This window comes from Cololabis saira, chromosome 23, assembly GCF_033807715.1.
Source record: "Cololabis saira isolate AMF1-May2022 chromosome 23, fColSai1.1, whole genome shotgun sequence".
NCBI lineage: Eukaryota > Metazoa > Chordata > Actinopteri > Beloniformes > Belonidae > Cololabis > Cololabis saira.
The window spans coordinates 30,490,369-30,514,409 of NC_084609.1; the positions used below are offsets into that span (position 1 = coordinate 30,490,369).

Consider the following 24,041-nt stretch of genomic DNA (forward strand, 5'->3'; position numbering starts at 1 on the left):
GCTAAGGGTGATGCTGGTGCATCAGCATCAGTGGCCTTCGGCTCGTTAGATTTGGGATGGTGGGAGTCGTACTGGAAGAACTGGGAAATCTGAGTGTCTACACAAAGATATTAAGAAAAAAAAAGTCAGAAGAAGGATTAGTTTTGTAGTTTTCAGGACAAGCTGACGGAGCTTTTAAAGTAGTTTGCGCTCCGGGAGACATCCTGCCAGAAACCCCTTTTTAAAAAAAAAAAAAAAAAATTGTATCCCTGATTTCTTTCCACATTTTTATCCCCCAGTGCTTCTACAGTACCTAAAGGCTGAGTTATGGTTCTGCGTCTAAACGACGCCGTGCCTACGCGTCGACGCGTACCACACGCCACAGCCCACGCCGTCACTGACGTCACCTCCCAAAAATTGTAACTACGCATCGAGGCGATGCAGACCAAACGCAGACCGAGAAGGCTGTGATAGGTTTGCTTGATAGCAACGTATTTCCGGTTTCCGGTTTGAAGCAGTCGTGAACTTTCAGCGCTCTTTTCTTCGTGTATGTGTGATTTTTTTTTGTTTTGGTTTTTGCACAATAGTTGTCTCTTTCATTCACTGTGACCGGAAAAAGTCGGATAAACCATTCAGCGAAATGGAGTGATGGAGAAGTCCGAAGGGTTATGGACTCAGCCTTAAGTCAGTCCCGGGCATTGCCATCCTCTACCAACCCCGGGAGGCCCTACACTGAGCTCAGGTCTCCTCCTTAACCTGAGGAGTGAACAGGCCACTTCTTTTCACCAGACAGCTTCTCTGGCCGGACGTAGCGCTTGGAAGGATCACGTTATTCTGCGGGCCCCTGTCCTGCATGTTTTAGATGTTACCCTGCTTGAGCACACCGTGATACAAGTCATCAACAGAGTTGTGCAGACCTTGGTGACAAGCTAAGTTTAATTGACCATTAATTAGAATCAGGTTTGTTTTAATAATTTTCTTTATTAATCCCACAATGCATTTATCTGCATCTGCATTTAACCCATTTTCTAGTTGAACTACTAGCAGTGGGCTGCCATTTGCACGGTGCCCGGGGAACAGTGAGGGTTGAGGACCTTGCTCAGGGGCCCAAAGTGGTTGACCTGGGTTGCAATCCAGGGGCTTGAACCTGAATCCTCCAGACTCCAGCCCTCCTCTGTAACCACTAGGCTACCACTTCCCAGGTTGGTGCAGGGAAAAATCTAAAACATGCAGGACAGGGGCCCACGAAGACCAGGATTGAGAAACACTGGTCTAGGCGCTGCTGAAAAGTCAGCTGGAGCCGCGAGCAGCTATGAAGTGACAGAGTTCCTGGTAGATCTGGTCGTTCCTTATCTCCGTCTAGATCCCTTTTTAATTCTCTCCTCAGCACCAGGTTTATGAACATCTGCACCTCAGAGTTGGATCACCAAAGAGACTTTTGTGCTGCCATTGCTGGTCGAATAAAATGAACAAGAAGCCGTCAGAGTTGCTTTTTCTCTGATTTCCTCCTCCTGACTCAGACGTCTGACTCCAACCCCCCGACCAATCGGTGGCCTGTAGTGTGATGATGTCAGATACAGCCGACTCAGCAGCTTAGAACCTCAGCAGAATAGTTACAGAAAAGTATCTACTCGGCACGTTAGACCCCTAGTGGAAAAGAACCAAACCGAGGCGAGTCGAGTTGGACTGAGTAGGTACTAGTGGAAAAGCGCCATATGCGTCATGAGAAGAGTTCAACGGATGACTAACACCCGTTGAGTTTTATTTAGTTTTTTTGGGTGGTGGATTTGTGTTTACAACTTCTCTTGACAGGAACCTAAAGCTGCCTCTGAGTAGAAATCTTGTGTTTTTCTCCCTCGCTCCCTCACCTTGTCTCTGCTGCTTTCTTTGCCTGTTTTCATCCTTCAGTATCACATTGATCAGGACACCCTCCCTTTTGGGTTTTTATAGATCTCTTCTGCTTCGACCCGTCCACACAGATAAGGACTGATGTGGAGAGCAAAACGACGGGGAGAAAGCTGTTTTGCTTCATTTATTATCTGGGGCAAATGAACTAATGTCTGGTTAGCGCTCATAACCAGTGCTCAGGGGAGGGTCCATCTCCTGCAACTGTTCTGATCCAGATGGGACCAGCTGTCAGTAGACGGCAGATAAATGCAGTTATAAACATTAATAGTCAACTCTCTTAATGTCTGAATCCTGTCTTTGTTCGCTTTGTAAGCACCAACATGCACATGTACATATATATCTTTAATTTGCCATTATTTAGTTATCAAAAGTAAAAAAAACAAACTTTTGGGATATTAGTTCCATTTCCTGCTCCTATAGGATGTACCTGCTGGTCATCACAATCAATGAATCTATAATCAGCAGGTGTACAGATTATAATCTACATCTCATGATGTTCATCATGTTTTCATGATGAAAGGGTTTCTAACTTCGGCACATGTGCATCAGGACCAGACACATCGCTGCGCTCACCCCGTAGACGGTAGTTGATGTCCTGCATGTTTTAGACGTTTCCTGCTTCAATACACCTAAACAAATGTCTCCACAAGTCTGTTAGTGGCGCTCATTTGAATAAGGTGGGTCGGAGCAGAAGAACATCTAGAACATGCAGGACAGCAGCCCTCAAGGAAGCCCAGGCGGCACACGGCAAATGGGGCTGAAAAAGTTTTTGAACTACCTGGATAAGGAATGTACAAAAATGGAAAATAGAGGGGCATTAATGGGCGCATTTAAAATAATGTTGTTTTTTTTAAGTAACTAAAAAGTTACTTTTCATAGTGACTCATAACTTTTTGATCTAACTGAGTTACTAACTGAGTTACTTTTTAATGAAGTAACTAGTAATGGTAACTAGTTACTATTTTTTGGTAACTAGCACAACTCTGCATACCATGTACAGAAGCTCTGTGGAAACAACTAGCACAGCGGTCGGCAACCCAAAATGTTGAAAGAGCCATATTGGACCAAAAACACAAAAAACAAATATGTCTGGAGCCGCAAAAAAAAAAAAAAGAAGTCTATGCCTTAGAATGAAGGCTGCGTGCATGCTGCATGTATCTATATTAGTTATAACTGGGGGAAGATTTTTTTTTTCATTATGCACTTTGAGAAAAAAGTCGAAATGTCGAGAAAAAAGTCAAAATGTAGTGATTAATGTTGAAGTACAATCTCGAGAAAAAGTGGAAATGTCGAGAAAAAAGTCAAAATGTTGAGACAAAAGTCGAAATGTTGAGAAAAAAGTCAAAATGTCGAGATTAAAAAGGAAAGAAAAAGAAGAAGAAAAGAGAAAAAAAGGAAAAAAAGAAGGAAAAAAAGAGAAGAAAAAAGGGAAAAAAATAAGAAAAAAAGGAAAAAAGAAAGAAAAGAAGAAAAAAAAGAAAAAAAGGTCAAACATTTTTGAAAAAGCTCCCTAAAGAGCCGCGGGTTGCCGACCCCTGACCTACAGTAGCACAACCTTTGGAAACTGATGTTTTAATTATAGATGCCAACTGGTCCCTGCACAAAGACCTTCACATGTAAGGAAAGGTCAGCGGCGGTTGAGGAGGCAAAGCTTCTTTGTTCCTCTTCTCAGCGTGAACACATGAACGAGTCCTCGAGGGAACTGAAAGCAAGCCAGGGTTTGGTTTTACCACCTTTATCTCAAACAGAGCATGGGTGTGAGAAGCAAAAATAACTGCCCCTAACAACGTTTAAAGACTCCGGTAAGCCCTCATCCTGATTTTTAGGTTCTAGACTGATACGGTTTCCTTCCAGCTATATTTGGCTTTTACTTTCGAGTCACCAGAGAAGCTTTGACGATAATTTTAGAGCGCCGTAACTGAAGCTCCTGTGTTCCTGTGTATTTAGAAATTAGAGAGGGATGAGAGGGGCAGGAGAGCTATGATTATAGAATACACCACTATGGATGGAAGTAAACACTTCCAAATATAGTTTAAGAAGTAAGAGAAAGTATGTGGAGTCCTTGGATTTTACTGGTTTTCTACATTGCTTTCTCGTCGAATGTGAACTGCTCTCTATCTAAGTCACAGTAACAAACAATGACTGTGTTTCCATGCATCAATAACCCTTTTAAAACCCGAATATTGGCAATAACCCAAATTTGCACGGCCATGTAAACACCAATAACCCCTTTGAATAACCCGAATTTGCTCATATTCCAGTTTTTAAAAACCCCAATATGACCCCTGGGTTACTCCTTTTAAAACCTGAATATTGGGTCATGTAAACGCCAAACGGAATATCCCCATCAAACGGAACAGGAATTTGTTTTCTGCTCATGCTCTGTTCACAAGGAATCCTGGTCTTTTGAGTCCAGGAAGTTCTTATAAACACGGAGAAACCAAGACCAGGAGGAGACTAATCACTTCATAAATGTAATGAAGGATATGAACATTTCTGCATTTGTAGACGGTAGAAAGTACCGGGATAGAAGATTTACAAGAAGGTGAGAGAAAAGTTGCACGAAGCAGCATTTGTTTTGAATTTGGATACAGGAAGAAGAAGCGGAAATGACAGGAATTGCGTCATGACGTTCTCCGTGCGTCGCTGGTTTGATCCAGATATCCTGAATGATTAATTACCATGTTCACTAGCAAGGACCACGCCATCAACAGGATACGTTTAAATGATTTATTGATACGAAGATGATAACGATGACGATGGTGATGATAATGGCGATGACAATGGCGATGATGATGATCTATGGATCAATCGATGCGTTGTGGGGAAGCTGGTAGGGAATCCGCCGCAGCGCCCGGGCAACGACGAACCCCCTAGGAATCTATGAGGTAGAGAAAGAGAGGGAAGAAGGAGAAGAGAAAAGGGGTGGGGGGGAGGGGTGCATAGAACGAGAGCGAAGAGGAAGTGAAGGTTAGGCTGGTATTTGAAGGTTTGCCGGAAGAGGCGTGGTGCCGGAGGAGGCGTGGTTGAGGCGTGGTTGAGACGTGGTCCTGCTCCCGAAATTCGCTTGTTAAGCTCCAATTGGGAATATTCCCAATGTCTCAGTAACCGGAATATTAGCAATAACCTGAATTTTGACTTCATGTAAACATAGTCATAGTCTTCTCTTGGACATTTAAAATTCCTCCTTGGAGCTGGTTGAAGCTCCTTCAGCAGCAGTGACTTCAAGACCTTCCAGGATCCTCTTCCCAGAACTGCGTCAGCTCAGACACATCTGTAGGACGTCTGGTGTGAACGTCCCTCTGGAGCTCAGTCCTCAGCATCTCTGGGGGTTTCAGGTCTGGACTTTGATGGGGCTGCTCCACAAGGTGGATTTTCTTCTTCTGACTTCATTCTCTGCTGGATTTACTTCCATCTTTTAGATCAGGGGTCGGCAACCCAAAATGTTGAAAGAGCCGTATTGGACCAAAAACACAAAAAACAAATATGTCTGGAGCCGCAAAAAATGAAAAGTCTTGTATCAGTCTTAGAATAAAGGCAACACATGCTGCATGTTTCTATATTAGTTAGAACTGGGGGAAGATTTTTTTTTTCATTATGCACTTCGAGAAAAAAGTCGAAATGTCGAGAAAAAAGTCAAAATTTTGAGAAAAAAGTTGAAATGACAAGATTAATGTTGAAGTACAATGTTGAGAAAAAAGTCGAAATGTGGAGAAAAAAGTTGAAATGTCGAGGAAAAAGCCGAAATGTCGAGAAAAAAGTCAAAATTTCGAGAAAATGTCGAGATTAAAAAAGGAAAGGAAAAGCGAAGGAAAAAAGAGAAAAAAAGGAAAAAGAGAAAAAAAGAAGAAAAAAAGGTCAAAAAAGGTCAAAAAGCTCCCTAGCTCCCACTAGCGTGGCGCTAAAGAGCCGCATGCTAGAGCCGCGGGTTGCCGACCCCTGTTTTAGATCATTGTTTTGCTCCATCAGAAGCAGTCCCATGTCATAATGCTTTTTCCCCCATACCTCAGCCCTGGGAGGATGTTTTGATGTTTGTATCAGGTTTTTGTTGCTTCATAGTGCTGCGTATTCTACCTGAACGATGCTTCATCAGTCCACTTAACATTTCCCTGGTACTGCTGTGCTGTTCAGCCGTGGACATCCTGGGCTGATTGACACCTGAACACTTGGAGATGATGTTTTGAATGGACTCCAGTTTTAAAAACCACTGACTCCAACTAGCTTTAACTGAACCGTCTTATTTTCCGCACTATAAGGCACACCTAAAAGCCTTTAATTTTTTCAAAAACTGGCAGTTCACTTGATAATACGGTACGCCGTATATAGGATCATTACAGTAATTTCTGTTACTGTAGTCGGGGGGATTGTGGGTACTGTCGTTGATGTCGCCGAAGTAACAGCACTACAAATTGCGGTAACTTGCGGCTTCACAAAGGCAAGAATCGTTCAAGACAACAGCAGCAAACTCGCATAATGGCGACTGTGAGGAGACGGAGCCAGGACCATTGGGTGCTGCACTCTCCCAGGTCTTCTATTCCGACACAGAAGAAGATTCCGAAGGATTCGGGGATGAACTGGAAAAGTTACCCTCCGTGTTTGTGTTGGGAGTCAACGAAGTTTTCAGAAAGCTGCTCTTTATTTTGTTAATAAAGTTTGACTTCTGGCTGGTTTGATCTGGCTGGAATAACGTGATCCTTCCACGTGCTCCGTCCGGCCAGAGAAGCCCCACCCTGTCTGGTGAAAAGAAGCTGCTCACTCCTCAGGATAAGAGTGAGACCTGAGCTCTAGTGGAGAACTAGTGGAGCTGTAACCATGACTACTAGTAGAGAAACCGGGACTGGTAGAACTGAAACCAGGATTAGTAGAACTAATGTATGATGGAAGTGTACAACTGCATGACTATTACACCAGTTTTAGAATCGCTGCATTGGCTCCCTGTGTGCTTCAGGATCCATTTTAAGGTTCTCTTATTAGTTTTTAAATCTCTTAACGGTCTCGGGCCTTCTTATCCGTCTGATCTGCTCCCTTGCATTTTTATTTGTATGAAAAGCGCTAAACAAATAAAGATTGATTTGATTTGAAAGATCTGCTCTTCAGAAACTCCCATTAGATTCCCCGGTGTCATGGTTTTTAGCTATTATATGAGCTGAGGATGAACATGTCTGACAGAGTGGGCTGAATCATGTGAACCAGATAATTGACAGGGTGACGGCAGAAACACCAAGCGCTTTTGTCCAAGTGTTGCTCTGGATATACGCCTGTGCTGACCATAGATTAAATTATACAAATGATATTAACATTCATTTCTGTATGAGCCATCAGCTTTGTTTCATAATAGTTTTGCTCACCCTCTTCAACAGAGGCAGATGTGAGTGAAAGCCGTTATGAAATCAGGATTCCTTTGACTGAAAGCTTCTGTTCTTTGTAGAACTGACCAATTCTGCTCCGTCCCCTGGTCAACAGAAGACTTCTATGGAGCTAGAACAGTCTCATAATTTGCAAATGCACACACCGTTTCGCAAATGCACAGAACAATTCACATGTTTGTGGATCGAGTCACGTCAGGGGAGTCTCAGAAGTCACACGCAAATCCAGCGCAGCTCACAGACAAAAAAACGTTTGTAAATCAGGTTATATTTGTGTGTGCATCAAAAATACATTTGTATATATTGTCCTACGCACGTGTGAATTGTTCTGTGCATTTGTGGATTGGTGTGTGCATTTGTGAATTATGAGACTGTTCTAGCTCCATAGACTTCATGGTCACCCAGTGAGAGACAGGTGTCCAGGTCCCAGACATGTCCCTGTGCCAGATCCAGACCATCATCCCTCCACCACCGTGCTTGACAGTGGATTGAGATGTATCTGCTGGATTCCTCCAAACATGGTTCTGGAAATGAAGACCAAACATCTCCACTTTGGTGTCATCTTTCCAGAAGACATTGTTTCAGATATCTGCTGGTTTGTTCAGGTGCAGTTACGTGAACCTCAGTTGTGCTTCCATCATGTAAGCCCAATGGTGAAAACCTCAGGGAGAAGATGGAGCTTCCATGTTCTTTTTAGACAGAAGAGGTTTTCTTATGAAAACCTTTCCCAACAAACTGTACTGGTTCGGTCTGGTTTTCTTCCCATTGTGCTGTAATGGACTTTTTTTCTTTTATTGTTTTGTTTCCCAGTTGTCTGGGTGTATTAAAATGGTTAATACCATATTTGGCAAAACCTGGAATCCACACATTCAGGACTTTCTCAGAAAATTAGAATATTGTGATTTTCTGTAATGCAATTACAAAAACAAAAATGTCATACATTCTGGATTCATTACAAATCAACTGAAATATTGCAAGCCTTTTATTATTTGAATATTGCTGATCATGGCTTACAGCTTTAGAAAACTCAAATATCCTATCTCAAAAAATTAGAATATTCTGGAAATCTTAATCTTAAACTGTAAACCATGATCAGCAATATTAAAATAATAAAAGGCTTGCAATATTTCAGTTGATTTGTAATGAATCCAGAATGTATGACATTTTAGTTTTTTTAATTGCATTACAGAAAATAAAGAACTTTATCATATTTTCTGAGACAGTCCTGAATATGCATTTTCATCTTGTAACAGAGAGGTTTTTTTTTTTTTTGCTGTAATGAACATTTCCATGTAACATGTTCAGTGAGGCCTATAGGCTCTGCGGTGGCGATCTTGGGGTTTTATTTGTATTTCTGAGAGCATTAGACATTCTTTTTTTCTGGGAAATTTTACTGGGATGTCAACTCCTTGTGAATCACCTTCTTACGTTAGAACGTTGAACTCTGGATAGTTTGGAAATAGTTTTATAATCCTATTCAGATAGATGTTCAGCTCCATTGTTCAGCAATGTGAAAGACCATTGCTGATGTCTTTCCCTCTTGGCGTCCATCTGTCGGACCACCGCCCATCTCTTTTTCAGTCTGGGACAAAGTGGGAGCTGGCAGAGTTTCTGTCCCAGTTAACCGGGGCACTGGTCTCCTAGCAACCGTTGGAAGAATGATCACCTCATTCTTTGAATCCTCTGTAGAGTTTCAGACTGCAGGAGCCCAAGTATGGACACCAGGGGTGTTTCTCAATTTGCGTTCTTGTCCATACTTGCATCCTTGTGAAATGTCATCATCTGCAGCCGAGGTATTGTTTCAATCATAAGAACGCATCTGAACAAGAACAGAAGAAATACCTGGATGTGTTCTGGCTCCGCCCATTTTATCAAGGATGGACATGAGTGTCCGAAATTCCATTCCTTCCTTCCCTAATGAGTAGCAATAACAGTATGTGAGATTTTTTAGTGCATCCGAAACATTAGTACGTACACAATAGTATGTACTATCCATACTCATTCTGGAGAAATGTATTAGTGTGGATTGATGGACACTAGCTAAGCAGAAACTTCCCACAATGCAATGCAGCGTTGTTTGGTTGCTAAGTGCTGCACAGATACTTAGCAACCAACAAAAATGGAGGATAACGTTACCGGTACCAAGCAAAGCTGCAGCAGCAGCAGCACCACGCTACCATTCTTTTTTTTTTTTTTTTTTTGTTTTACTTGTCTGCACACATATTGATGGTTAATACCATGCTGGTAAGAACCTAAGGCATATATATGTGCATTGTTAATATATTAATCTCATTAATATATATATATATATATATACATATATATATACATATATATACGCATACACTTACATATACTTTCAGATTTTATTTGCCGAGCAACTCCCTGTGGTAGATGGAGATTAGGGTTTTCATCGTACAAATTTAAAAAAGGAAGGCTTATCCAGAAAAATGTACTGAAACTAAGGTATAGAAACTAACCCATCCTGTTTCCTTTTGTCCCTCCAGGCGTTCGGTCAGGCTTACTCCACCCAGCGTAAAGTAGCCGCGGATGGGGAGAGCAACGAGGAGACGCTGCTGCAGGAGTCGGCCAACAAGGAGGCGTACTACATGGGCCGTCTGCTGGAGCTGCAGTCGGAGCTGAAGCACAGCCGGGCCACGGCTTCCAACGCCCAGGCCGACAACGAGCACCTGAGCACGCTGCTGCAGGAACTCAGGGAGGTACGCCCACCCTGGTGGTGATGAGTTAAACCTGCCTCTTTGCAGGATTAATATAAACTTCAATTTAGTCCTATTATAGCTCTAATTCACCCTCTTGCAATTGGCTTTGTTTAATCCAGAACAGACTAAATCTATGATTATTTTAAGATATGTCTGTGCAAGTGACTTAAAGTTAAGCCAGCTCGAACAGCATTTTAGTCTGGAACTAAACCTCGTCTGTGAAACCGGGCCATTGTATCCTATTTTGTATGGTGTAATGTAAAGTAAACTGCAGATATTTTCTGCAGCTTTTATTTCATAAGCAGCCCCTGTTCTCCTGAAGACCGGGCTGGAGGAATTCTGGGTCAGCTGTTAACCCAGTCCTCTCTTTAGAGCTAAAATATAAATACAGCCCCATCTAGCCAGATTTCAGTGAGCTTGTGTGTTTGAGCTGAGCTCCAGACTGCATGCAGCTCCAAATGTGTGTGCTGCCTCAGCAGAGTAACGAGATGTTGGAGCTGCAGCGGAGCCGGATGCGGGAGGAGGTCCGGGAGTACAAGTTCCGGGAGTCCCGGCTTCTCCAGGACTACACGGAGCTGGAGGAGGAGAACATCTCTCTGCAGAAGCTGGTGTCGTCGCTCAGACAGAGCCAGGTTTGCACTCACAAACACACACACACACATTTCTGAACCTAATCCTCCATGAGATAGCGTCCGTTTTTAGTTGAGACAGTTATCCTATTTTTTTATTATTTTTTATTCATTATTTTTTTTTATTTTTTATTTTTTTGCAACTTTCTCTTTATTGGTAATTTCAAGTTTTTTCCAACAATAAAGGATGCAAAAAAATAAAATAAGAGACCAACAGGTTGACTTAGGGCAGGGGTCTTCAACTAGATTATTCAGGGGGCCACATCTGCAAAAAGACTGTATGGAGAGGGCCGCACTGCGTGCGCGCACAAAGCGCGCAGGTGGAAAATTTGTGGGTTTTCAAAATGTATTTTGCACTCAAAGACGAAGATTTATGTATATATAATACATTTGTGCTCAGGAAAAAGCAGGAGAATATCTGTCTAGTTTACATATGAATTATGTTTTAATCGTCTCCAGATTTAGTGATTGTGAATGTTAAATATAATATTCAGATAAAGAAATATTATTTTAAATCCAAGTTCATTTTGAAACCGTGCATTGTGCAAACTTAAAGGAGTTTGAGGCAGGATTGAGGCAGGATTTATGAAAAAAATTCGTATACGTTTTAAGTTTTCTAGTAATAATGTCAGATGAAGCGTTCCAAACCAAAACGAATGAGCCCTCTAGTGTATCTCTCCTTTGCCTTGAACAGGCTGTGTGCTGCAAAATGTGCTGAAATTCGGACTCCGAATTTCCCGCGCTGGGCGGCGGGTGTGACGTCACATGACGCTGCATGCACGTTCTCCCCGTTCTCCCGTGCCGGCTTCACTGTTGGCTGCAGTACCCCCAACGGCCGTCGTGGTGAAGGGTGGCGCTAGAGAGTCTCATTTCTTAAAAGGAGCCTCATGCTCCTTTATTGAAGTCGATATTGACCTACTTTTAATAAAACACACCATAATGACAAAGCTACGGAGCCTGTGAAGGATCATGCAATATATTTTTAATAAAACGTGAGCACATTTAATTAACTCGTGTGCACGTTTTATCAACTCGTGTGCACGTTTTATCAACTCGTGTGCACGTTCTATTAACTCGTGTGCACGTTCTATTAACTCGCGTGCACGTTCTATTAACTCGTGTGCACGTTCTATTAACTCGCGTGCACGTTCTATTAACTCGTGTGCACGTTCTATTAACTCGCGTGCACGTTCTATTAACTCGCGTGCACGTTCTATTAACTCTCGTGCACGTTCTATTAACTCGTGTGCACGTTCTATTAACTCGCGTGCACGTTTAATTAAATTGTGCGCACGAGTTAATATAACGTGCTCACGAGTTATTAAATCATGAACACGATTTAATCAATATGTTATGGTCCAGCTCTGAGACCATAGCAAAGGAGGGGAGCACACGTAGAGGATTACATAAAAAGTAATTTATTTTTACCAAAGGTAGATCTCTTTAACAAATGTTATAAGTTGATTATTATAAGCTCGACGGTCATATAAGCGTTTCATCTTCTCCTGTGCAGAAGACAATCTCTCCTTCGCCAACTCTGTAGCGGAATAGAGGCGCTGCCTGAAACCATTCACATAAGCAATCAAATTCAGAGGAGGCTCATCCCCTTTCAGTCATCTTGCAGAGCAGCTAACGGCCCGCGCACAGTATGACCAAAAACCAAGTCATTCGGACTGAATCCGGTACTCTCTTGTGTCACCTCTCTTGCTGCCAGCAGTAACCATGGTAACCCATCCTCCCAATCAGCACTCATCTGCACACAGTACGCACGCATCAACAACTTTAATGTTTGATGGAAACGTTCCAGCGCCCCTTGGCTTTGCGCATGATACGCAGAGGACTGGCTGTGCTTGACACGCCACTGTTTTAGTACCTGTGCAAACAAATGAGAACAGAAATTAGACCATTGGTCACTCTGAATGGTCTTAGGTATACGGAAAATGGAGATGAACTGACTTAGAGCGCGCACAACTAACTTTGCTGTAATCGTGCGTAATGGATACGCAGCCGGGTATCTGGTAGTTTGACACAGAATTGTCAACAAATACATTGCACCAGACCTAGATTTAGGCAGAGGCAGAGCAAGCTGGCAACCCTTGGGTGGCTAGAGTTGCCAGCATTTCTTTTTGCGCCATGCCTCATGGTAAATTCTTAGGAGATCCATGTTTAAAGGATCTTAATGCCCTTATGGCTGATAAAGGACGCATTACAGCACGATGGAATATAACGTGCGCACGTTTATTAAATTTTGATCAAGGGTAAGTAAATTGTACTCATGATTTTATGATATATTGTGTGCACAATTTTCCAAAATGTGCACACGCTTTGTTAATCGTACCCACGCTTTAATAAATTGTGCTCTCGATTAACTTTAACGTGGCCACAAAGTTCCTTTTTTTTCTTCACTTGAGCTCTTACAGGCTCCGTACAAAGCACCACTTTCCACCAAGATTTCCTTATTTGAATATAAAATATAAAATATTAAATAATTAAAAATATTAAATATTAAGCACAAGCATTTCAGTCCAAAGTAGGCAGTTTGATGTTATAAATAAGCAACCCAAAAGTGACGTTAAATGCAACGATATATAAAACGATTTAATATATATTAAAAACATTAATAACTAGGTATGTACCGATACTTTTTTGGCCGATACCGATATTTTGAAAATGCCGATCGATCGGGACAACACTACTTTCCCCCCCTTTTTTGAAATATGACCAGTGGCCACATAAAAGCTCCTGGCGGGCCGCAAGTGGCCCTCGGGCCGCCAGTTGAATATCCCTGACTTAGCCTACATTAATAAAAATAAAGAAAAACCCCTCAAAAACAGGATTTTACATTCGCACAGTCAATGAGTTACATTCCACAGAAAATAAAGTCCACCTTTCCCAGTATTTTATATACTGCTCAGTTTTTCCATGCAACGAATATATCCTCAACTATTGTGGTCCAGTCGTCCTTTGATAGCAGATTTGTCTGCAGCCATTTCCGTGTAACGGCCTTCTGTCTCAGCCAAGAGTACTTTATAGAGCTAGTTGTCCTGGGCCATAAGTCCAACTGGGATTTTACCCAGATACAATGCAATAAAGGAAATATCAAGTTTTAGTCCGAAAAATTCTGTAATTCTTCAGTAAATTCTTGCTGGTTGAATACGGTTGAATACGGGGGCAGGCCCAGAATACAATTAGAATTTTTACAATCCAGAAGATCATTTTTCATATTTAGGGCCCGATCACTTACAGTGCGAAGGCCATAACTTTTGAATGGTTCAACGTAGAGAGTCGTGGGTGGTGTCATCGCACTTAGTTTTGAGTCCTCGACCTTTATTGGTGGAAATTGCACGTGCGAGGGCCCGTTCATCGCTGCTTGCAGCTTTCATTTTTAATTGAATCTAGATGTTTTTGCTGTTCCAGGTGGAGTATGAAGGTCTGAAACATGAGATCAAGGTCCTGGAGGAGGAGACGGAGCTGCTGAACAGCCAGCTGCAGGAGGCGCTGCGTCTGAAGGACATGTCCTACGCTCAGCTGGAGGAGGCGCTGGAGTCTCTGAAGAGCGAGCGCGAGCAGAAGAACCACCTGCGCCGGGAGCTAGTCCACCACCTCAGCATCTGTGACGTGGCCTACACCGGCAGCGCTCACCTGATGTTCAGCTCCGCCCCCCCCAGCGGCACGGCCACGCCCACCACGCTGCTGTCCCCCAGCTCGGAGGAGGCCATGAGGTGGACACATAAACCACACGCCGTCTACGTCCCCTCACTCACGCACAAACCACGGAAAACTATTAGGGCCATGCAGAAGAAAAAATATTAAAAAGTCAAAATGTCGAGATTAATGTTGAAATACAATTTGAAAAATAAAGAACTGGAAGACGTCATGAATGTAAAGGTGTTCTACTCTGCTGTGATGTGGCAGGTGTAACGGTCACCTGCAGGGCGTCTCGTCTGCGGGCTCGGCCGTGGGGATGGTGTCCAGGTCTAATGGAGAGTGCCGGGGGCCCGGGCGGAAGGCCGAGGCCGCCCTGGCCGGGGACCTCTTCAGTGAGATGAACATGACGGAGGTGCAGAAGCTGAAGCAGCAGCTGATGACGGTGAGTCTGGCGCCCCGTTTACACGTAGCAAAAACAGTGGTGTTTTCATGCGTTTTGGCCGTTCGTTTACATGAAAACGTAGCTCAAAGTCACCAAAAATGATCATTTCTGAAAACTCCGGCCAAAGTACTTGTAAACAGAGGGAAACGGACATTTAGGCTTCAGAACGTCACATTATGGGACAGAAACGTCGGCAGCGCCATGAGTGCGACCTGTGTTTACAATTTGTTAGGCCACCGTCAATATTTTCTTGTATTTCAGTTTCAGTGTATGTCAGTTTTATATTCTAAAGTCACACTTAAAAGTAACTCCACTTCTCCGTCACTCCAAACCAAAGACCCTCGTTCATCTTGGAAGTAACTGGAAGTTACTCGTGTCATTTGTTGATGTTTTTTTCCAGGATTCGGATTGGCTAGCATGACTTTATCTTCTCGTTACACTGCCCCCTGTAGGTTTGGCTGCTCATAGCACCTTAACAGATATTTATGCAGGTTCGTGTAAATTATGGTATTTTTCAAAATGTAGAGGGGGAAATATCCGTTTTTGTAAATACAAATACTATGTGGAAACGTGGCCTGGGAGAGGCTGCTGCTGACCTGAAACACTATTGATAGGGATGGGAATTGATAAGATTATTCCGATTCCATTTTCGATTCTATTTAATGATTCGATTCTTTATCGATTCTCTTATCAATTCTCATTTGGAAAAAAGGAGAACAAATGATTAGCATCAACATTGTTTTATATCTTTGAACTAAAAAATAAAAGTGAGGTCTTAAAGGTATTGTGACATCATTTTTAACATGCTTTTAACACTATTAAAAGTCTTGGCCAACATCCCTCAAATGTGTCTAAAAGAGTGTAACAAGAAAATATTCACTCTAGTACTCTATTCCTGGCTTTTTATTACAGTGTTTTTTTGCGCCGTGAAAAACGCTTCCTTTCCCCCCTTTCCTGTCAATCATTGCTCCGCTCCTCCTCCAAACCTCCTCCTCCTCCAGCCATACGCTCACAGCGGCGTCGGAGAGTTAAGCTGGGAGCGACAGGCGAAGCATGCACGGAAAAGCAGCAGGGCGAACCACAGCAAACAATCATAAAAATAAAGGCATGCAAGCAGCACTGTCCCCTTGTCTTAAGTCCAGTCAGTGGCCGCGGGTCTTCTTAGCAGTTTTCCTCCGGTGATTAGAACAAAAGAGGCTCTAAACAGCTCTGTGTTAAGCCTGATTTATGGTTCCGCGTTAAATCGACGCAGACCCTACGCCGTAGGGTTCAGCGTACGGAGTGCGTCGCCGCGTAACCCTACGCCGTAGGCTCTGCGTCGGTGTAACGCGGAACCATAAATCAGCCTTTATGGTGCGCTGGAGAGGAGAGGAGGCAGGGAGCTGGGTGGAGGGGGCGGTGATTTAGCGGGTCTATACGTAACGACCCGCCACCAAACCAGATGCGCTGTTTTTGCACAGTTATGTGGAAAATCCCAGAAAGCACACAATACACTGAATGTTAAAAGTTCGTTGTTTTTTGGGTGTAATTGACACCCAACAAAACACAAAAAATCAAGAAAAATTTGTTTTTCATGTCACAATACCTTTAAGACGCCCCCAGCCTTGTCTCCTCGATGGTGCCAGGGGGTCCCCAGAAAACATTATTTGTTTTAAAAAATAAATATAAAATAATATTAAAATAAATATTCTTATGTAGAAATTAACTAAATACAACAAATTATTTTGTGGCAATTACACAAGAATGTCCAGTAACATGTTCAACACCACAAACTTAGTCACTGCTGGTAAGAGTCATCTATTCTGGCCTGATACTCTTCCCTGCCTTGATGAATGGAGAATCTAGCACAGGGATCAGCAACCCGCGGCTCTAGAGCTGCATGCGGCTCTTTAGCGCTGCTCTAGTGGCTCCTGGAGCCTTTTCAAAAATGTTGGACCTTTTTTTTCCTTTTTTCTTTTTTTCCTTTTTTTCTTCTTTTTTCCTTTTTTCTTCTTTTTTTTCCTTTTTTTCTCTTTTCTCTTTTTTTCCTTCTTTTTTTCTTCTTTTTTTCCCTTTTTTTCTTCTTTTTTTCCTTTTTTCCTCTTTTTTTCTTCCTTTTTCCTTTCCTTTTTAATCTCGAGATTTCGACTTTTTTCTTGAAATTTCGACTTTTTTCTCAACATTTAGACTTTTTTCTCAACTTTCTTTTCGACATTTTGACTTTTTTCTCGACATTTAGACTTTTGTCTCAAGATTGTACTTCAACATTAATCTTGACATTTCGACTTTTTTCTCGAAATTTCGACTTTTTTCTCAATGTGCATAATGAAAAAAAAATCTTCCCCCAGTTATAACTAATACAGTACATGCAGCATGTGTTGCCTTCATTCTAAGGCCTATACAAGACTTTTAATTTTTTGCGGCTCCAGACATATTTGTTTTTTGTGTTTTTGGTCCAATATGGCTCTTTCAACCTTTTGGATTGCTGACCCCTGAGCTAGCGGTAGACTAGTAGTCCGCCGGAGCGTAGTTACGCAACGTGCGTGGTGACGTAATTCGCACCCACGGGAATTGATAAGGGAATCGTTTGCAAAAAAAGCAAACAAATCCAAGGAATTGAAACACTGTGAACCGGTTCTCGATTCCCATCCCTAACTATTGATATATGGCTGATGTGTCTGCACAACCGTTCTCCAGTGCGTTTATCTGAGACCCATGTTACCAAAGGGCGGGCTACTGGTTTCCAAGTGGGATTGTGTGCAGGATCCATGGTGGTCCAACCTGATTTTGTCCATTTGAACTGTGACTGGAATCTATCTGGATCCTCTGACTGGTTAATTTTCTAATGTGGGTCACATCTTATGGAACTAAATGAGAAAACCATCTCAATCTGGCCTCTTTGACTTTATCTCTGAACATCTAACACGTGCCGTCCCTCTGTTGTACTCATTCCAGTTCCTGTCCATCATCGTCTCCCAAAGAGTGCCACAGTGCCACTGTCTCCAAATTATCTTTCAAATGATCTTTCCTTTCAATCTGGCTGGTACTCTTGTCACACATCACCTCTGACAGTTTTCTCTACCTGATCCAATCTGCTTGCACACATTTCTTGACCTCTTTTCCAGCCTCTCCGTTGCCCTGGACTGTTGACCCCAAGTGCTCAAGAACCTCCACCTTCCTCAGCTCTGCTCCCTGTAGCCTCACCGTTCCTCTTGGATTCCTCTCATTCAACATGTACTCTGTTTTGCTTCATCTAACCCAGGGGTCAGCAACCCAAAATGTTGAAAGAGCCATATTGGACCAAAAACACACAAAACAAATCTGTCTGGAGCCGCAAAAAATGAAAAGTCTTGTATAAGCCTTAGAATGAAGACAACACATGCTGCATGCATCTATATTAGTTAGTACTGGGGGAATATTTTTTTTATATTTTTTATTCATTATGCACTTTGAGAAAAAAGTCAAAGTGTCGAGAAAAAAGTCGAAATGTTGATGAAATAGTCGAAATGTCGAGAAAAAAAGTTGAAATGTCGAGATTAATGAGAAAAAAGTCGAAATGTTGAGAAAAAAGTCCAAATGTCGAGAAAAAAGTCAAAATTTCGAGAAAGAAAGAAAAGAAAAAAGGAAAGAAAAGAAAAAAAGAAAAAAAAGGTCAAACATTTTTGAAAAAGCTCCAGGGAGGCACTAGGGCGGCGCTAAAGAGCCGCATGCGGCTCTAGAGCTGCGGGTTGCCGACCCCTGATCTAACCTTCATCCCTTTTCTATCCAGTTCATTTATTTACCGATAATGTAATACCTTATTACATTATTGGGAATTTATTACATTTTCAGGTGGGTCTTTTTTTTTTCTTTCCAAAACTGATAATGTAACATATACCGTATTTTCACGACCATATGGCGCACTGTGTGGAAAGGCGCACCCTCAGTTTTGTGTGTCATTTTTGGTTTTAAAACACACATACGGCGCACCGACCCAAAAGGTGCCGTCTACAGAGACGGAGCTGCACACACACGTGCTGCAAAACACACGCTCTAAAAATAGAGTGGAAGCAAAACTTAGTTTGATATTTTATTTCACTTTTCACATCAATCAAACCCTTCAAAGGTTCATATTCTGTTTCTGCATTAAAGAATTTAAAAAAACCACCGGGGCGCTGCACATAAACCTGTCTCAGCCACCAGCCCTTTTCATTTCACTCTGGCTGGAAAAGTCTGTTTAGGCAACGCTTTTCTTTTAAAAATCACCATAGCCGGCAGTTTCTGTCCATCAGCGTGGCAGGAGAGCACAAGAGTAGGCCTAAATAAACTTTTCATACCCCGTTGTGCTGCGGATCCCGACCGCGGCGGTCCCGGGTCCCGGGTCCCGCCCCCCCCCCCGCGCTGGACCGGGTCCGCTCCCGTCTGCTCCCTCGCGCTGGACCGGGTCCCGCGTCCCGGGTCCCGGTCCCGGGTTGTATCCGACAGGAGCTCCGCTCCGCTAATTCAGCTGCGCCAGTCCGAATTTCCAGACCTGTCTCAGCTTCTTGATCATCATCCCTTCATCCAGCCCCCCCTTTTCATTCGTCCTTATAATGACTCCGGCTGGAAACGTCTTATGCAAAGTTTTTCTTTTAAAAATCACCACAGTTTCTGTCCATCAGCTGCGGCAGGCAAGCACCACATAAATGAGAAATTTCGCGCCGCGAACACACACACACGCGCATGTCGGGATCTGGTACCGGGTTTGTAACCGACAGATTTGGCTGCAAATCTTGGAGGGTGAAACTGATCCGACCTGAGACAGACCCCAGAAATCCCTTCTCGCAAAGCGGCCGGGAACCAGGTCGTTTGGAGCCCGCTTGGGGAACCAGGAAGTCGGGCTGCAGCAGCGCGCATCACGCGGTTTTAACCGGGGAAAGTGACCGGTTCCGACCGGCCGGGACCGGAGGAGCCCACATGGACTGTCTGGTAGTAGGGGCTCCCGGGGAAAGAGCACCGGCATTTCAGCCGGATCTGCCCCGGGGAACCGGCGATCGGACCCGCAATCCCATGGCAGGTTCATCCTCGGTTCCAGACATGCAAAACACACGCGCGCTGCAGAACAAGTGTGCTTATTTAAATAGAGCGGAGCAAAACTTGTATTTTATTTCACTTTACACATCAAGCAAATCCTTAAAAGTTTTCATCTTCTGTTTCGCATTAAACAGCTCAGTGGATGGTCTCATTCACGTCGCAACTCACGGGGGCTTCACCCGCCCCCTTCTCTTTTTACCGTTCTCATGGTGGCCGGCCTGACATTACCGTAATTCAGGTAATAGACACGGCGCACTGTTTCATAAGGCGCCCGGGACATTTAAAAAAAAAAAAAAATGTGCGCCTTATGGTCGCGAAAATACGGTATATGTTCATTTTCAGTCCACAGTTCTACATTTTGTGTTTTAAGTATCTAAGAATGTTATATACACAGGATTTGAAACACCAGAATGATTATTGGGTTAAATTGCAGACTTTGAGTTCCATGTAATAAATTCCCAATAACATAATAAGGTATTACATTATTGGTAAAAATGTTATTACAATATCCGTCAGGATATTTTATTACATTATTGGGTTTTATTACATTTTCGATTGAGTTAAGTGCAAATTTTATTACATTTTCAGGAAATGATTACATTATAGGGTGCTACAGGGATCACAGTCCATCGTGTAAGACTTTATTTCTTTGCTTTTTCTGTATTGTCCCAAATTATTTATTTTATTTTGGTTGCAGTTATGAGGCCATATTTGAAACAGTAATGTCACGGACATGATGCCGTCTGTTGAGTGTGATTTCCCTACCGCCCCCTTCAGGTTGAGCGTGAGAAAGCGGCTCTGATGATGAGTCTGCAGGAGTCCCACTCTCAGCTCCAGCACACAGAGGGAGCTCTGAGCGAGCAGCATGAGAAGGTCCTCCGCCTCACCCAGAAGGTCACGGTCTTACGGCGCCAGCACCAAAACGAGAACCAGGAGGCCCGCGGCAGCAGCAGCTGTCAGCCCGACTCCGGGACCCCCATGCAGCTGGACAGAGAAGAAGAGGAGGCTGAGAAAGACGAAGACCCTGAAGACAGTAAGACTGAGACGCTGAGTAAGAGTCACGTGTTTTCATACCAAACTCCTGGCCTGGAAATCCTTCAGTGCAAATATCGAGTAGCTGTAACGGAGGTGGTGGAGCTGAAAGCAGAGGTGAAACTCCTCCGGGAGAAGCTGGCTCACTGTGAGGAGGGAGCGTTGGAGGCCAAGCCTCACAGATACAGCCAGCTGCAGAAGCAGGTCTCCTCCTTGGAGAAGAGCGTCCGGGAGGGCCGGCACAAGGTATTGCCCCAATACATGTCTCTAGTGGCGCTTTTACACTAGTACCTACTCAGCCCCACTCGACTCGATCCGATTCATCTTGCCTTCGTTTCTTTTCAATACCCAGATCAGAAGTAGGAGGTTGGAGTGAAGCTGCTGTGACGTATTCGATTGTGTATCTAAATGAAGAAGACAACAACACTAAAGATGTAGAACCTGGAGGAGATGATAGATGTGCTGCTGGGTCTGTGGCTTGTGTTTGATATAAAGTTAAAAAATGAGAGTGAGAGAAACTTCAAGCGGCAACGCTTTTTTAAAAATGTTGTCCCGGCGATGCTGAAAAGTCAGCTGGAGCCGTGAGCAGCTATGAAGAGACAGAGCTCCTGGTAGATCTGGTCGTTCCTTATCACCGTCTAGATCCCTTTGTAATTCTCTCCTCAGCACCAGGTTTATGAACATCTGCACCTCAGAGTTGGATCATGAAACAGACTTTTGCTGCCATTGCCTGTCCAATAAAATGAACAAGAATCAGTCTCTTTCTCTGATTTCCTCCTCCTGACTCAGACGTCTGACTCCAACCCCCCGACCAATCGGTGGCCTGTAGTGTGATGATGTCATATACAGCCGACTCAGCAGCTTAGAACCTCGGCAAAGTAGTTACAGAAAAAGTATCTACTCGGCATGTTAGACCCCTAGTGGAAAAGCGCAAAACCGAGGCGAGTCGAGTCGGGCTGAGTAGGTACTAGTGGAAAAGTGCCAAAGGAAACAAACAAGAGCTCTTTAAAACCCTTACCAGGATTCCTGTCTCCTCTCAGATCTCTACCCTGGAGTTGGAACTGCAGGCTGCTCAGTCAGTAGGCAGCGAGAGCCATGGGGCGTTGAACGCTGCTCAGGAAGAGCTGGTAAATCTGAGTGAGGAGCTGGCCCAGCTCTATCACCACGTCTGCCTGTGCAACAATGAGACGCCCAACCGGGTCATGCTGGACTACTACAGGTGAGAAAGTTGCCGAGAAAGTTGCACAAAATCCATTCCAGACTCAAAACTAGATTTTTAGGGCCAGGATCAGCATCTGTTGTGCTGACAGTTTTCACGCTCATTAAATTCCCTTTGGAAATGTAACAAATTACGTTGGGTCCAGTTTCTCCACTGCCAATTTTCAGTTGGTCAAAATTTCCAGTTGGCCCTATTACTGGGTCCCTCATTGGCACAATGTGACGGACTTGATCATATGCTTCAGTCATGTTGACGGAGATTCAGGAAGGCTGACCAACAAGGAATTACAGTAGTCAATGCCTGACATGATCAGAGTCTGAACCAAGAGCTATGCCGTATGTTCTATCAGGTAGGGTCTGACTTTCCTGATGTTGTAAAGAGCGAATTGGCAAGACCGGGAAACCGAGGCAACATGGTCCTTAAAGGTCTGCTGGCTGTCTAATATGACACCAACATTCCTAGCAGAAGACGTGGGTACAAGTGTGGTGGAATCCAGCTGTTTATCTGAGGAGGTAAGGAGTGACTGGCTGGACAAACAATAAGCTCAGTCTCGGACAGATTAAGCTTTAGGTGACGGTCCTTCATCCATGCAGAGATATCAGAAAGACAGACCAATATTCGCATTGAGACGGCAGTGTCACCAGGTGGGAAGGAAAGGAAGAGCTGGGTGTCATCGGCATATCAGAGGTAGGAGAAGCCGTGAGAGCTGATGATTTCATCTTGTGAAGTGGTGTATAGTGAAAAGGGAAGAGGGCCAAGCATCGATCCCTGTGCCCCCCCTGTTGCCAGCTCATGCGATCATGTCCTTGACATGATACTCTGAAGGATCTTCCCGCGAGGTAAGACATGAACCACAGGAGGACAGATCCTGAAATGCCAAGCTTTGCCAGTGTGGAGAGGAGAATGTGGGGGTTGACAGTGTCAAAGGGAGAAGACAGGTTAAGCAGTACGAGGACTGAGGACAGACCAGCAGATCTGGCAGCCCGTAGTGACTCAGCATTATGAGGACTGAGGACAGACCAGCAGATCTGGCAGCCCGTAGTGACTCAGTAACTGACAGAAGGGCAGTTTCAGTTGAGTGGCCTAAAGCCAGACTGATGTGGATCATACAGGCAGTTGTCGCGAAGGAACTGTGAGACCTGACTGAAGACGGCTCGTTTATGGAATTTTAGACATGAATGGGAGCAGTGAGACCGGCCGGTAGTTTTCAACCTGGGCAGGGTTGAGTGTGGGTTTATTCAGCAGTGGGGTGACCCAAGCTTGTTTGAAGGCAGAGGGAAAGATGCCGGATTTAAGAGAGGAGTTGATTATGTTGGTTATTGCAGGTTTGACGGTAGGTAAAATGCTCTGCAGGATGTCAGTAGGAACAGGATCAAGAGGACAGGTCGTTGGTTTTGAGCCGGCTAGTAGTTTAGCGACTTCGTCCTGATTTAGAGACTGGAAGGAGCAGAGAGAGGCGCCGGTAGCCGGTTGGAGAGAGCAGAGACGGTCAGGCTTAGAGAATTGGTTACTGATACTAGCAACATTTTCAGTAAAGTAAGACGCAAACTTTTCTGCAGCCAATAAAGTAGGTGGTTGAGCAGGTGGTGGTGAGAGTCCAGCTCGGTGGTCCCTCAGAACCTCTGTGAGCCATGGACTGGGAGGTTTCTGTCCAGCTGGTTTGGACACCAGAGGACAGAGTTTATCCAGAGAGGAGGCGAGTGAGGAGCAGTGTGTTTCTGTAGCCTCATTAACAGATAGTATGGGAAAGTCTGAGAGGGAAGGGTGGTTAGAGTAGACTTCATTAGACAGCTTTGTAGGGCTGAGAGAACATACGTTTCTGCGGCAGGAAACCATCTTTAGATTCAGGTGAGTGACATGAGGAAGGGAGATTGAGAATTAAACCAGGAAGTGGTCATAGAGGTGCAGTGGTGTGACACACACGTCAGATGTAGTGTAGTTTTTGGTCAGCACCAGGTCAAGGGTGTGACCAGCTTTGTGTGTTGGAGGAGTCTGGACCAGATTGAAAGATTGAAAGAGTGGATGGGCCAGAAACTCATTTGCCTGTGAATGTTCACGTCTCCCAGT

The 24,041-nt window shown here is 43.9% G+C and overlaps 1 protein-coding gene across 1 annotated transcript in view; it reads left to right on the plus strand.

Annotated features, from left to right (window-relative positions):
- Positions 1–24,041, plus strand: part of LOC133424283 (protein bicaudal D homolog 1-like) — a 60,251-nt gene that overhangs the window by 19,016 nt on the left and 17,194 nt on the right. The window contains exons 2-7 of the mRNA XM_061714784.1: positions 9,761–9,973; positions 10,453–10,605; positions 14,020–14,324; positions 14,518–14,692; positions 20,501–21,001; positions 21,796–21,974. Of these exons, the coding sequence (XP_061570768.1) occupies positions 9,761–9,973; positions 10,453–10,605; positions 14,020–14,324; positions 14,518–14,692; positions 20,501–21,001; positions 21,796–21,974 (1,526 nt within the window). The remainder of the gene's footprint in view (positions 1–9,760; positions 9,974–10,452; positions 10,606–14,019; positions 14,325–14,517; positions 14,693–20,500; positions 21,002–21,795; positions 21,975–24,041) is intronic.